Here is a 16,264-nt window from a genome sequence, read left to right as displayed (position 1 = left end):
ACACAATGTAAACTGAGAAAGGAACCCGTCTTTTCTAAACTGATGTCAGAGCAGTACATAGTGAAACTGAATAATAAGAATCACTGACACCAAAAACCTCTCACACAAGCAATGGCAGTGGCATTAGGATAACACTTGTGTTCTTTAACTAGTTATAGGGTCTTCACTCTGTATTCAAAGAGAGATCACCTTCGCTGAGGCAGGCTCTTCCCGCAATATATCACTTAAGTGTCATAGCACTCCTTCTGGAGTAACAAGGAGACAAACATTGCTGGAATTTGCTTTGCTGCTACAGTTCTCAGCACTGGGTTATTGACAACAAGGTCTATTACATGAGAATCATTTCATCATTTCACTTGCAAGAGCTATCATTCAGAAACAGACTCACCAAGGCTCCAAAAACTCAAAACCAGTTATTTATTCAGAAACCTTTGTCAAACTTATATGTTTTTTTAGAAGCTACCTAGCTTCTGCAAAGACAATGTCTACACCTAACAATGTATGTCTGTGAAAATGATGAGGCCAATTCCTACACTATAGAAGCAGAAGGCTAAGATCCAGTAATGAAGGGGGAAATTATGAAGAGTAAGATAAACAAATTTTGTTACAAGTACACAGGTCAGGAGGTTTTTGAATATAGTATCAAGCAGATAATCATGTATTCATAGTGAAAAGGAATTTTCAGCACAAACAGAGATGTACATTTTATTTAATTAACACAACATAGAACAAGGTTGGGAATTCTGTGGCCTTTCAAATGCTGCTTAACTGCAGTTCCAAGTCGCAGTAGCTATGCTTTTTGAGTACTGACTGGAAACACAGCACCCACTCTTGATACAGAATGATCAACAAACTCCACTAAAACATTCAAATTGACAAGAAACAAAAGAAAAATGTTATCTTTTGGGAAACATAATAATTCTGTGATGCAGAAAACACAAGCAACGTCTACTTACCATTCCGATGGGCTTCTAAATGTTGCTTGGCTGAGCACATCTCCCCTTTGATGTCACCCGGCACTTCCATGCCCAGTTTGTGGTAAAATTCCCTCTGCTTTTTCATTTCCGCTGTTTAATATTTCAAAATAGTGTCTTTAAGCTAAGATCAGTTTTATCAACTCAAAGAAACAAATCTCTTAATTCTTTCAGAAAATGTATCAAGAGCACCCCCTAATGTTCAGCTGCTTTTCTGTAGTCATCTCATTATGAGACTTCATTCTCCACCTTTATGAACTTCTAAAAGCTTTTTGGATCTTATTTTAAAATACTTTCGTTCTGTCTTGCATACTTGATCAGCTGCACATAGAAAGTCTAAGAACTGAGAGGTAAAAACTTAACATTTTTGTAAGTCTTTTGTCGTCTGCCTAATGTTTGGAATGCAATTGTGTAATGCATCTTTAAAGCAAATAAGCCTAAATACCAGACTTTTTATCAAGTATGCATCACAATGGTAAAAAAATGACATAACTGATATTTAGTAGCAGTTCTCTAGATTCAGGAAGTACACTGGGAAATGATAGAGATATTTGCATCAAAAGATTTGTTTCTAATATTTATTCAATGGATAAGTATCAACCACTTGAATAATGAGGATAACATCTGAACATTTTCTGAAGATTTATGTGGTTTAATATTTACTGGATAAATATTAAGAATGTCTTATATTTCTCCATAGAATTTTAAACGTTGTTAAAAATTATGTATAAACATCACAATTTCCCATAACTGTAATATTGTGTTATATTCAGCAACATGTGAGCAATCAGGAATTATGCATGCTGTTATGAACCAAATACACATTATGTTGGTCCGTGTACAGAGCAACCAAGATCACATCTTCTTAGGAGGAAGGGGAAAACATTTTCCCCTCCAATTAACTAATCTCTTCAAAAAGTGATCTAGAGCACAGGGAAAGGGGCTTGGCAGAGAGTTGGGACATCACCGTCAGTATATATTAAGAAGCATGCAACCATTTTAACAAAAACAATTTATACTCAGCTTTAGCATAACAGCACCCTGGTGTTTATATTCCAGAGTAACCAAGTATGGCACTATGTTGAACTATTCATGGTTTATAATTGTATAAAAAGTAGAACTATGCCTCCACAACTGCACATTGAGGCGTTTAAATGAGGAATGGGCATTTAATAATAGACATCATAATATTCACCTACCTTCTTGAAGATCTGGAACAAGTTTGTAAACAATATCTTGCATTGTTCTGTCATGACTGGAAAATGTTAAAAAGACAAGTTAAAGAGCTGCCACAAAATTCCTGTGCTGAATTTTTATTATCAGCACTGAATAACAACATGAGGACTGGTGGGCTCTGGGGTTCCGGAGGGCTCATCACTATCCCCAATGCTATGTTACATCTACCTGAAGCCGCTGGGAGAGATCATCCTGACTTTTGAAGTTCGGTATCATCTGTATGCAGATGATGCCCAACTCCTGATGCTAAGGAAGCAGTTCTCCACCTGAAAAACTGTACGGGGGCAGTGATGGACTGGATGAGGGTGAACAAACTCAATCCAGACAGGTCGGAGGTACTACTGGTGTCTCGGGAAGATAGACCTGGGAACAATATTTCAACCTAAGCTGGATGGGGTAACACTCCCCTGAAATCTCAGGTCCATAGTTTGGGGGTCATCCTAGACTCGCCTTTAAACCTGGAAGCCCAGGTGTCAGTGGTAACTAGGCTGGCCTTTGCACAGCTAAAGCTTGTGTGCCAATTGCACCCATTCCTGGAGACATCGGACTTGGCCACAGTGATACATGCTATGGTTACATCCCGATTGGACTACTGCAACATGCCCTACGTAGGTCAGCCCTTGAAAAGTGTCCAGAAATTACAGTTTGTAAAAAGAGTTGCGGCCATGCTTCTAACGGGATCTGACTTCAGTACTAGGACTATCCTGAAGCAGCTCCACTGGTTGCCTGTCCATTTCTGAGCTCAATTCAAGGCACTGGCTATCACCTATAAAGCCCTATATAGCATCATCCAGCTACCTGGAGCACTGTGTCCCCCAATACACACCAGGGCGCGCGCTGAGATCTAGCGGGGAGACACGCATTGCCACATGAGCCCCTACTGGTATGCATTTACGCATTACCAGAAAAGGGTGCAGCATCAGCCCTCTGGAACTCCCTCCCAGAAGAATTAAGAGTGGCACCATTCCTACTAAGCTTTCGTGGGGGGAGTCAAGACATTTCTATTCAAGAAGGCTTTTAACTAAAACAGGGATATCTAGGAATTTTAAAGTCTGTATATAGTGGGGTGTCTATAGAGGAAGAGGTCACAGATTTTATTTAATTTATTAATCTTCTGGCTGTTATTTTACTATGGTTTTATTGTTGTACATATATTTTAACTGTTGGAATTTGTATGTTTTTATGCTATAGGCCACCTTGAGTTTGCAAGCGGAGAAAGACGGGATAGAAATTTCCTATATAATTAATAACAATAATAAATCATGAAGACAATAACTTGAAAAAATGTAGCTTGAACAAGACAAATGCGTAGTTTTTAAATCAGTTTCATTGGGCTGAGCAATCATATGATGAAAAATAACTTCTATGCATGGAGTTATGAATTAGCCCACTGTTTAGTAAGGAATTCCTAGCAGACCTCTATGCACATTACTTTAATAGCATACTTACCCAATATATTGTAGTGGATGGCTCTGGTGTATAACTATCCTGCACGTGGGACAGGTATTATTTTCCTCCAAATATTTTACCAAGCAACTTCGGCAGACTGTTTACAGAAATATTTATAGTTAAGATGATTCCAAGAAAAAGGAAATGTTTTTACTCACCATTCAATTACTTGCAAAATTGCTTCATCAATTGCTAAATAAAATTCTATGTTACAATGTATTCCATTTTGAAATTTTAATGAGCACAGCAATACTTAACCGATATTCTAGATTAATTTCTAGCACTCTCATCCCTTTTCATCAGAGATCTGAATTCCTCTTCAGATTATGCCACCACATTGGTAAGATCTGAGAAATGTTAATATAAATCCTTAGAAAATGAAAAGTTGTTTTAAAAAAGCTGATGTGAGTTTGACTGCAACTCTGCTTAAAATTAAGAAGAGTCATTCATTTGGTGGCAATCACTTCAATGCAGAAAACCAACTTAAATTTGCTTTCTGATTATGAAAGAGCAATACCATTCTGAATTTATTGTCAATTTGAGATAACATTCAACAGTTTGCTATAATTGGTTTAGGGCTATCAAGATGGTTTTTTAAACTGTTATATTCTGATAATAAACAACAAGCTAAAGGCTATTTAATTTCATTATGTTAACATTTCATTAATGCCTTTATAAACATGTTATAAATGTTTTTATAACTGTTAACAGTTCTGAACCTAACACAAACACTGCCTCCTTCCATAGTTGGAAATACTACAGCTCCTTTAAACATTCATAGTACTGAAGTCTGGCTACCACAATTAAATGGTGCAATCTATCACAAAAATGATACATGTTTTAGAACAGGGGTCCCCAAACTAAGGCCCAGGGGCCGGATGCGGCCCTCCAAGGTCATTTACTTGGCCCCCGCCCTCAGTTTTATAATATAATATTTTATATCAGTTTTAATAATATAATATATTGTATATACATATAATATTGATGATAATCATATGTTATACAATATAATACTAGTAGTAATACCATATAATAATATTAATTATATGTTATATTTTACATATTATATAATAGTATAGTGGTATAGTTCAATATAGTAATATATAATGCTAATAATGCGGCCTTCGATACCGTTGACCACGGTATCCTTCTGGGACGACTCGCCGGGTTGGGCATTGGAGGCACTGTTCTGCAGTGGCTCCGGTCCTTCCTGGAGGGACGATCCCAGATGGTGTCACTGGGGGACACCTGCTCGGCTCCACAGCCATTGTCCTGTGGGGTCCCGCAGGGGTCGATATTGTCCCCCATGTTCTTTAACATCTACATGAAGCCGCTGGGAAAGATCATCCGGAGTTTCGGGGTAAGATGTCATCTGTACGCAGATGATGTCCAGCTCTGTCACTCCTTTCCACCTGTCACTAAGGAGGCTGTCCAGGTCCTGAACCGGTGTCTGGTCGCTGTGTCGGACTGGATGAGGGCCAATAAATTGAAATTGAATCCAGACAAGACGGAGGTCCTCCTGGTTAGTCGCAAGGCTGAACAGGGAATAGGGTTACAGCCTGTGTTGGACGGGGTCGCACTCCCCCTAAAGACGCAGGTTCGCAGTCTGGGGGTGATCCTGGACTCATCGCTGAGCCTGGAGCCCCAGGTTTCAGCGGTGGCCAGGGGGGCATTTGCACAACTAAGACTTGTGCGGCAGCTGCGCCCGTTCCTTGGGAGGTCTGACTTGGCCACGGTGGTCCACGCTCTGGTCACATCCCGGCTGGATTACTGCAACGCACTCTACGTGGGGCTGCCTTTGAAGACGGCCCGGAAGCTCCAGCTGGTGCAGCGGGCGGCAGCCAGGTTAATAACGGGAGCGGCTTACAGGGAGCGTACAACCCCCCTGCTAAGCCAGCTCCACTGGCTGCCGATATGCTACCGAGCCCAATTCAAAGTGCTGGTTTTGACCTACAAAGCCCTAAACGGTTCTGGTCCTGCCTATCTATCCGAACGTATCTCCTCCTATGAGCCCGTTAGAAACTTAAGATCTTCCGGGGAGGCCCTGCTCTCGATCCCACCTGCCTCGCAGGTGCAGCTGGTGGGGACGAGGGACAGGGCCTTCTCAGTGGTGGCTCCTCGGCTGTGGAACTCCCTCCCCAGCGATATCCGGCAAACCCCATCCCTCCTAGGATTTAGAAGAAAACTAAAAACTTGGCTCTGCGCCCAGGCATTCAGCGAATAAGCTCATTGGCTGTTGTAATCGGGTCGCAAATCTGTAATTGTAGCAGTAGTGAATGACTGAGGATGGTGCAATATCGCTGCTTTGCAGCATTTTAATTTTTGTATACTTTTTATCATGTTTTTATCATGTTTTTATCATGTTTTAGTTGTTTTGATTTTATAGTATATTTGTTGCTGGCCCTCGTGGCAGAATGTAAGCCGCTCTGAGTCCCCTCGGGGAGAAGGGCGGGGTATAAATGCATGTAATAAATAAATAAATAAATAATATTGTGTTACACTTTCCATTGAAATTCTAATAGGTTTATGTTGGTTAAAATTATTTTCATTTTTAAATATTGTATTGTTCTTTCATTGTTGTTGTTGTTGCACTACAAATGTGCAGTATGCATAGGAATTTGTTTGTATTTTTTTTTCAAATGATAATTCGGCCCCTCAACAGTCTGAAGGATTGTGGACCGGCCCTCTGCTTAAAAAGTTTGGGGACCCCTGTTTTAGAATATAAGGTGCATCCCAGTTAAAAGCACATTCTGGGACAGTATTTAATGGCAGCTTCAATAAAACACCTCAAGCCTACAAAGAAGCTTGAGGAAGGATGTGCAAAGAAAATGAGAAGCATCTGGCAAAAAAAAAAATCCAAAACAAACTCACATATAGCTGATTGCCTAGTTTCCCTATTGCACCATGAACCAAAATATCAGGGTAAAGATCTGGACAGGCAGTGGAATGTAAAGTTATTATTCATGAAAATATTTATTATTTGTCAGTTTAGAGCAGATCAGCAATAGTTTCATGTTGAACAGGGATCGGCAGTAAGGGAATGCACATAAGCCATATAATAGGGAAAGTGAACTGCAATTCACATCACTACTAGCAAGCCAATCCAAAGGTAATGGAAACTGAGATTCAAGAATATTTGGTGAATGTCATATTCCTCATCCCATCACTGATTTAAATGTGTTTCCTTACTACTAGATATCAAGTCTTAGCATCTTGGTGGCAAATATAAGACTTGTAGTCACAAGAGAGCTAGCTCCTGGCTTAAGACAGATCCTTGCTGGGGTTCTTCTCACAAAAAGTAATATGAGATCAGCCAACTGCTAGATTTTATGTATACAGGCAATCCCCATGTTACAAATAAGATTGGTTCTGTGGGTTCATTCTTAAGTTGATTTTGTAAGTAAGGTACATTTGTATCTAAGTCAGAACAGGCGCTACTGGCTGGCGCATGAAGGGAATGCCATAACTCCCAGGATTATGCAATGGCAAAAGGTGCAACCTTGTAATTTGGCCAAAAAAGTTGCTGCACGCTTAGGGCCCTTCCACAAAGCCATATGACCCAGAATATCAAGGCAGATAATCCACAATATCTGCTTTGAACTGGGTTATCTGAGTCTACTGCCATATAATCCAGTTCCACTTTTCTACAGCAGTGCGGAAGGGGCCTTAGGATTCCTTCTTTAAATGCAAAAATGTTAGAACACCAAAGCTTCCACCAGTGGAAAGGAAAACCAGAGAAATAGGTAGCCTTTAACTCACGGAAACTCTCCTGTTTATCCAACATCAACTTCCTTACTGTACAATGAATGCAGCTAGACACTGCTTTAGTTGCCCTGGCTTAATGCTAAGGAATCCTGGAGACTGTAGATTTACAAGATTTTTCACATTCTCTGCCAAAAAACACTGCTGCCTCACCAAACTACAAATCCCAGGATTGCATAGTATTGAGCCAGAGTAATTAAAGTGGTATCAGACACAAGGAAAAAAACTGGGGGAGGGGGATACAGATACTAAGGAAAGAAAAGAGGTGATGAAAGATATAGTCACACTTTGGCTCAGCACTAAGATTTTGTGGGAGGGAGGGATGGAGAGAGGCCTATTCCTAACTAGTTGTTGTACATGAGTCGGATGTTCATAACTGGCAGAATGCCTGTAATCTGAATTTTTCTACATTTATAATATATCCCTAGGTGGCAACCAGAGGAGAAACGGGTGCCCATTATTTGGCTCAGCCAAACATGACAAAGTCAGAACAAGAGGATAGAGGGGGAAGACACAATGCAAGGCAGACCACACTTATATTTTAATGTCAGACTTAAACTGAAACTAACATTGTTATGTATCAAAGTTCCCTTACATAAATCAATCTTAACAAAAAGAAATAAGGTCCAAAATCCAATGCACTTCAAATTACTCAGTTATTGGACACAGTTATTTTAATACTCACAGGTATGTAAGCATTCCGTTACAGTGGTAGCATCAATAAGATAACCATTGCAAAGACGGCAGGTTATATGGGCATTGATGTCCCAAAGCTTAATCTTCCTTGTCAGCATCTTTGGTGTCTGTAAGAAAATTAGTTAATTTAGATACTTGACTTCCACAGTAAACCTGTAATATAGTAAAGGACAAGTGTTCCTGATAACAAGATATTCATTAACAAGAGAATCCAGAATGATGAAGCATGTAACTATGCAACCTGTAATCTAATTACAAAATGAACTCCATATTTAGTATTTTGGACCTAATCCAGAACAATTATTTTGCAACAACATTTGTAGAATTATGTGCAACAAGATTTAAGTGAAGATTTGTTCTCAAAAATAGCAGATGAAGTGAATGAACTGTACCACTTCAGACAGTAGGTGGAAGTGGTGATGTAACATCTTCCAGAAAATATTTGCACTGCTATCAGTGCAGAAAATGTAACATTTTCAAAATCTGACTTTTTTCAGGTGACTAAATTCGATATAAATGCACCTGTGTTAAATTTCAAGTGCCTTCAGTTTTTTTCTGACACTAAGAATGTATTGAAGTGCTTAGAAATATTTTAGAAATGTTTAGAAATGCAGTTAAGAAGCAAAGCTTTAAATAAACTTAGTTAAAACCACAAGGAATGCCACTAATTTCTCTTTCTCATTGTGCCCGGATATTGGTTATTCGTTGTTGTTGGGTTTATGTTCTATGATATTTTATATGTTTTTATGTATTAATTCATTGTAATTGAAATGTATTTTAAGTTTATGTATTTTATCGATGCATTACTGGGCTTAGTCCCCATGTAAGCTGCCCTGACTCCCTTCAAGAAGATGGGACAGGATGTAAGAATAAAGTTGTTTTTGTTGTTGTTGTTGTTGTTGCTATTTCCAAAAGAATATACCCGTAGAATTCCTTGTTCCATCTAAGAGGAAAAATTGGGGTTGTGGACTCTTTTGATGTATTTATATAAGATGCAAGACTGATATGCTGTTTTCCAGAAAAGCTTCTAGAAAAGTTCCAAATTAAAAAAAAAACGAAACTATGGCCAAGAGCCTACATGAAGATTCCTCTGGAAGAACATCTCTTCACTTATCCATCCCAACTCACAATTTTGCAGTTGTAGCCCCTCTCCTCCACCTGCAATATACACGCACATACAACATCACCCAGCCATTCAGGGACAGGAAGAAGGTAACGAGATCAGGAAAGCATCTGACTACAAACCAACAACTAGAAGCAGACTGATGACATCATTTGCTAAGATATGCCAGAGTCAAGATGGTCCAACCATCATGTATCTAACTATGCCAGTGCTTCCTAACCTGTGGTCCATGAACCACCAGTGGTCCCCAAGAATTAAAATCGTCTGCGGCCTCATCGTTACTACACCGTTGCAACAAATGCAACTCGTCTCGCAAAACGCTCTTATAGTGCTGAGGCAATAGGGATGTTGGGAGGGGAAAGGCTGGCTACCCATGAAAGGCATGACAACAAGCCTCCTGACTGCTGCTTCTCTTCCCCCTCCCTCCCCCTGAGCAGAGGAGCGATTCCATGTGGTGCCTTGGTATCTTTGTTTTTAGGTCTGTTCCTGGGGTTATTTAGAGTGCTGATTCAGAAAAAAAGCATTGGATAGAACACATCAAGTCTAAATTATTAAATATGGTTTTCTATGGGCGAGCAGATAGTGACAACTGGAAGGCATATTGTCTGTATCAGAAACTAGAGCCGATGTGGTCTATCCAATGCAGTTTTCTGAATCAGCACCCCAAATAACCAAACCGAATCTAGAGTTGACAAAAAACTGACTCTTAATCTCTTTTGGAGAGTGGGCCCTGGTCAAAGTAGTCCCTGGTCAGGTGGTCCCTGGTCAAAAAAGGTTGGGAACCACTGAACTATGGCCAAACATATCTATGATCCTGTCTCTCTGCACCAGCCTCTGAATGGATGGGATGTGGGGGGGGGGGCTGCATTAATTAAACAATGAGCCAGGGAAACAGGATTTGGTCATTGATAAGAGAAGAAAATATAAAATTTGGGCTTCTCCTGAAACACCACACTTTAGCTACAGGTTCACCACAAATTCTACAGTTTGTAAGAATGAGGCCAAAAATCTTGTTTTTTCCAAGGTCAATTCAAGTAAGTTTTGTAATGCCTACATATTATTTCCTCAACACACTAAGCAAACATAATCCCAGTATAATTTCTAGCATATTAAGAATTTTGTTTAGGTGTAAGAGACAAGACATTGTATTAATCATGCAATAAATGCATGGAAATTGGCCTTCGCTTATGTGCCATGTAAATACTAAACACATTCTACAATCTGATATGTTACACTAGTTTAGAATGTAACCTACATATGGCCACTGTCAGCCAAAATCCTTTTCCCTAAAGATGGGGCAGTGGGGGGAGCGCACAGATGCCAATACCCCATGCAACATAGCCCATTCCTATATGCTGCTCAATCGTATAGTCGTTTCCGACTCTTCATGACCTCATGGACCAGTCCACACCAGAGCTCCCTGTCGGCCGTCGCCACCCCCAGTTCCTGCAAGGTCAAACCAGTCACTTCAAGTATACCGTCCATCCATCTCACCCTTGGTCGGCCTTTCTTCCTTTTTCTTTCCATTTTCCCCAGCATCGTGATCTTTTCCAAGCTTTCCTGTCTTCTCATGATGTGGCCAAAATACTTCAACTTTGCCTCTAATATCCTTCCCTCCAGTGAGCAGCCGGGCATTATTTCCTGGAGGATGGACTGGTTGGATCTTCTTGCGGTCCAAGGCATTCTCAGGATTTTCCTCCATCACCAGAGTTCAAAAGCATCTATCCTCCTTCGCTCAGCCTTCCTTATGGTCCAGGTCTCGCAACCATAAGTTACTATGGAGAATATCATTGCTTTGACTATGCGGACCTTCGTTGCCAGTGTGATGTCTTTGCTCTTCACTATTTTATTAAGATTGGCCATTGCTCTCCTCCCAAGAAGTAAACGTCTTCTGATTTCCTTGCTGCAGTCTGCATCTGCAGTGATCTTCGCGCCTAGAAATATAAAGTCTGTCACTGCCTCCACATTTTCTCCTTCTATTTGCCAGTTATCAATAGGTGTAGTTGCCATGATCTTGGTTTTCTTGATGCTTAACTACAACCCAGCTTTTGCACTTTCTTCTTTCACCTTGGTGATAAGACTCCTCAGACTCACTTTCGGCCATCAGAGTGGTATCATCTGCATATCTGAGGTTGTTAATGTTTCTTCCAGCAATTTTAACTCCGACCTTGGAATCGTCAAGCCTCACACGTCGCATAATGTGTTCTGCGTACAAGTTGAATAGGGAGGGTGAAAGTATACAGCCCTGCCGCACTCCTTTCCCAATCTTGTTGTTCCGTCATCTGTTCTTACTGTGGCTACTTGGTCTTTATACAGATTCCTCAGGAGACAGACAAGGTGACTTGGTATCCCCATACCACCAAGAACATGCCATAGTTTATTATGATCCACACAGTCGAAGGCTTTAGAATAGTCAATAAAGCAGAAGAAGATGTTTTTCTGAAACTCCCTGGCTTCCTCCATTATCCAGCGGATATTGGTAATTTGGTCTCTCGTTCCTCTGCCTTTTCTGAACCCAGCTTGGACATCTGGCAACTCTTGCTCCATATGTATTGCTGGAGTCTGCCTTGCAGGATCTTGAGCAATACCTTACTGGCATGGGAAATAACTGCCACTGTACAGAAGTTTGAGCATTGGTATGGGGATATAAATTGATTTTTTACAATTTGATGGCCAATCTTGTGTTTTCCATATTTGCTGGCATACGGCATATGGTGATGCATGCCATACGCCAGCATTCCTATATATCCATATACAATTGTTTGGTCAAAGAACATTCATAAGGCATTCAGCAATGAAATAAAAGAAACACACTGCTCAAAATATAATTTTAAAATAATGTAACGTTGTGCACTATTATTTCCAATGTATATCATATACAGCTATAGAAATAATCACATTATAGATGGCTCTTGCGAGATAGAAATCAAGACAGAAAAAAAATATGGAAAATAGAATAACTAATGCAATCTATTTTTCCCAAATAAGCCATATTAGTAAAAAAATAACTCCATCTATTTATGATCACAATCCCATGCTATGAAACTATCTTCATTCTCCTTTGTTCTTCTGAATCATACTGGTGGTCATTAGCTCATTCTCTTTCAAAAGATGGAACAATTATAGACAACTACAGGACTAACTAAATAAAAAAAATCTTTCTCAGAAAGAAGCTGCAAGATGCTAATTATATCCTCACCTACTCAATCCATTTTGTCCCACAAATATTTTTCTATAAAATTATGTCAAGGAGAAGCTATACTACTGTTCTCCTAATAGAACCATGGAGGGACAAGTAGTCTTTGGTCCTCTGGGTTAGTGTGTTCTAATATGTATGGCAGAAGTGAGCTTCCTAACTTTCAGTAATGGATGAAAGGGAAAATAATAATAATAATAATAATAATAATAATAATAATAATAATAATAATAATTTCCCTTTCATCGGATGATGTGTGCAGATCCCTGCTGGGGATCTGCTGGGGATCTGCACACATCATCCGAAAATACATCACACAGTCCTAGACACTTGGGAAGTGTTCGACTTGTGATTTTGTGATATGAAATCCAGCATATCTATCTTGTTTGCTCGTGTCATAATAATAATGATAATAATGATAATAATAATAATAATAATTTAAAAAGTATGGATTATCGATGTCGCAATCCCAGGTGACGGCAGGATTGAGGAGAAACAACTGGAAAAGTTGACACGATACGAGGATTTAAAGATCAAACTACAAAGACTCTGGCACAAGCCAGTCAAGGTGGTCCCAGTGATGATCGGCACACTGGGTGCAGTGCCAAAAGGCCTTGGCCTGCACTTAAACACAATCGGCGCTGACAAAATTACCATCTGCCAGCTGCAGAAAGCTACCTTACTAGGATCTGCTCGCATTATTCGCTGATACATCACACAGTCCTAGACACTTGGGAAGTGTCCGATGTGTGATCCAATTCAACAGCCAGCAGAGTATCTGCTGTGGACTCATCTTGTTGTGAAAATAATAATAATGTTTATTTATAGCCTGCTTTCTCTCTCCAAAAACCTGCTTTTTCTCTCCATTTAAAATCTACAAATATACAAACATTCAAACAGGATTAAATATAGAAAAGGTATTTTAAAAATAAGTTTGGGTAATGACATCCAACAAGAATTTATACAAATCTAAATCCAGAACATGATATTTTGCCAAAATCAAGGCTTTCTTTTCTTACAAAATTAAAAACAAATTGCCACAGATCTCAATATAATTACTGATTTACTCAGATGTTTTTCAGGAAGATCAGAATAATAGATTTAGCTTGTGTCACCAAAAATTTAGTATGCATACTTTCACTAAGGAAAAGCCTCTATGTCTGAGATATCCTAAGTTTTGAAGTGGGGAAGGATCCAATAAATAAAACAGAAGAGTTTCTCAAGAAATTTAAGCAACCAAATAGAAAAATATTGGGCAAGATCCAAACAAACAGAATTGCTTTCTGCAAAAGGAACCATTCCTTCCTTCCAATGTGGCGGTGATTTTTGTTGAAGTCTAACTTTCTAAGCAGTATCTTAGCAAATAAAAAATGTTGTGGAAAATAATGCTATGAGCTGGGAGGAGGGTTGTCTGTGGGAAAAAATCTTTCCATTTCAGCCAGAAGAAGTAGAGTTCACTAAAAGATTAAACTACAGGTAGAAATAAAGTATTCAATCCTCAACATTTCAGAAAAACAGATCAAGTTTGACACATTATTTTTTAAATTTAATTTAAAAAAAAAAACTACTAGGAAGAGGATAGAACAGTGGCTCATATTTTTTTGACTCAGAAAATTTGCACCAGCAAAAGAATGTATTAAAATGAAGGAAATGCTCTTTTTTAACCATCTGTTATAATAGATGCTTACACAGCAGGTGTCAACAAATTAAGGCACTTTTCAGTAACTGCAGAAACACTTTGGCTCAGAAATCATTGCAATTAATTCTCATTTTGGAATATAAATCATAATTTGGTTGCGGTAAGATAATTAGTATATTTGTGTCTCTTCAACTATATTAAGATGATTGTTCACAAATTACATTTCTCCTCACTTGTTGCACATATATGCAATTCAGTAAAAGTACCTAGCATGTGTCAAACAAAAGAATGGATTCTTGCCTTAAATAAAAGCAAAAAAATTGAATTCTTTACAATCCCCATTCCTTTTATGGCAGCTTTCTGCAAAGTACAATAGAAATCATTAAAAGTAAATCATATCAATGTTTTTATGCTCAATAGAAAAGCTATACATCTATCAACACAAAACAGTTTAAAGTAAAAATAGATCCTCAACTAATCACAGAATAACTAATCAACATTTGACTGGGTTGACAAAGCAACATACACACACTTTCACTTATTATTAAACATAGCAATCACTATTTCCAGCATTCTGTACTAGTGAGATAGTTAGAGGAAAGAAGGGGAACATATTCAGCTAAGTAGATAACCTCCCAGAATTCTTTCTCATTTTCTTTACTGCCTGCAAAATTCAGTCTTCACCTCTTTTCTTCGATGGAGTACACTTTCTAAAAACACATAAACAGTGTACCACAGATCTAAGAAAACTAATTCCCAGAGGTAAAGCTGAACAATCGTATGTAATCCTCAAAATATACAACATAATCCTAGCTAATTTACAAAAACAGATAAATAAGGTGCTTCAGGGAAAAACGGCACCACCAGCAGTTCGAAATAACAAGGCTGGCAGTTCATGTATCAGTAATTTCATGCATGGGGAGTCCAACACACAATCTCTCTCTCTTTCCCCCTTCCCTACTCTATATCTGTGCATTCCCAGCCTTATTCCCAGCTGTAATGGTAGTCCCCTTAGGGAGATAGGACGGCTACAAATAAAGTTATTATTCAGGTTATTATTACTGGGGAATGGGAACAAGGCTGAGAGACTGGAATGGGGGAGTATCTCCTTACTCTGCACAAAAAACATCTCTTTAAATTAGTTCATTATAAAAGTACTTCTATGTTCTCCCTTGAAGAGTAAGTATTACGGCCAGAGCCGGCCCAAGGAAATTTTCAAGTGTAAGCGAAAAAGGATTTTGGTGCCCCCCCCCCAAAAAAAACCCCAATCACCAAGAAAGCAGGCTCCGTGGAAATGGGCGATCTACCCTGTGTGCGGAAATGGGCAATCTGTCCTGCGCGCGTGCGCACAGGACAGATCGCCCATTTCCTCCCTGCCTGCTCAACGCAGGCACAGATCGGCTGGCGATCTGTGCCTGCGTTGAGCAGGCTCCATGGAAATGGGCGATCTGCCCTGCGCGCATGCGCACAAGACAGATCGCCCATTTCTGCCCTGCCTGCTCAATGCAGGCACAGATCAGCTGGCGATCTGTGCCTGCCTTGAGCAGGCTCCGTGGAAATGGGCGATCTGCCCTGCAAGCATGCGCACAGGACAGATCGCCCATTTCCGCCCTACCTGCTCAACGCAGGCACAGATCAGCTGGCGATCTGTGCCTGCGTTGAGCAGGCTCCGTGGAAATGGGCGATCTGCCCTGCACGCATGCGCACAGGACAGATCGCCCATTTCCGCCCTACCTGCTCAACGCAGGCACACATCAGCTGGCGATCTGTGCCTGTGTTGAGCAGGCTCCATGGAAATGGGCAATCTGCCCTGCGCGTGTGCGCACAAGACAGATCGCCCATTTCTGCCCTGCCTGCTCAATGCAGGCACAGATCGGCTGGCGATCTGTGCCTGTGTTGAGCCCAGGCTGCAAGGCCGTTGAGCCAAACGGCGGCGGTGCAGACGCCTCGACAGCGCCCCTAGCGGCGTGCGCCCGAGGCGGGCGCTTCAGCAGCCTTATAGGTTAAACCGGCCCTGATTACGGCTGAGGAAAAGACTAATTGAGGAACAGAGATTTAATCCACATCAGTAGCAACAGAAATCCCAGACCTACGTTAAACTGCTAAAAAAGAGGTGGGGAGACTTGATCCACTCCCACTATCACATCTGATTTTCCTTCAGAACCAAAGCATCTTGTGTTCCTTGAAAT

At 40.1% G+C, this 16,264-nt stretch overlaps 1 protein-coding gene across 10 annotated transcripts in view; it reads right to left on the bottom strand.

Annotated features, from left to right (window-relative positions):
- pcgf3 (polycomb group ring finger 3) overlaps window positions 1-16,264 on the bottom strand; it is a 91,562-nt gene that overhangs the window by 13,532 nt on the left and 61,766 nt on the right. For all 10 annotated transcript variants that reach the window (XM_062971557.1, XM_062971553.1, XM_062971551.1 and 7 more), the window contains 4 exons: window positions 8,107-8,224; window positions 3,660-3,756; window positions 2,174-2,229; window positions 957-1,067 (listed from right to left, as the gene is read on the bottom strand). In XM_062971557.1, coding sequence (XP_062827627.1) covers window positions 957-1,067; window positions 2,174-2,229; window positions 3,660-3,756; window positions 8,107-8,215 — 373 coding nt within the window. In that variant the 5' untranslated portion in view covers window positions 8,216-8,224. The remainder of the gene's footprint in view (window positions 1-956; window positions 1,068-2,173; window positions 2,230-3,659; window positions 3,757-8,106; window positions 8,225-16,264) is intronic.

This window comes from Anolis carolinensis, chromosome 2 (genome assembly GCF_035594765.1).
Source record: "Anolis carolinensis isolate JA03-04 chromosome 2, rAnoCar3.1.pri, whole genome shotgun sequence".
Taxonomy (NCBI): Eukaryota; Metazoa; Chordata; class Lepidosauria; order Squamata; family Dactyloidae; genus Anolis; species Anolis carolinensis.
Note: the sequence above shows the minus strand (reverse complement) of the source record. Positions and strands in the feature narration are given on the sequence as shown.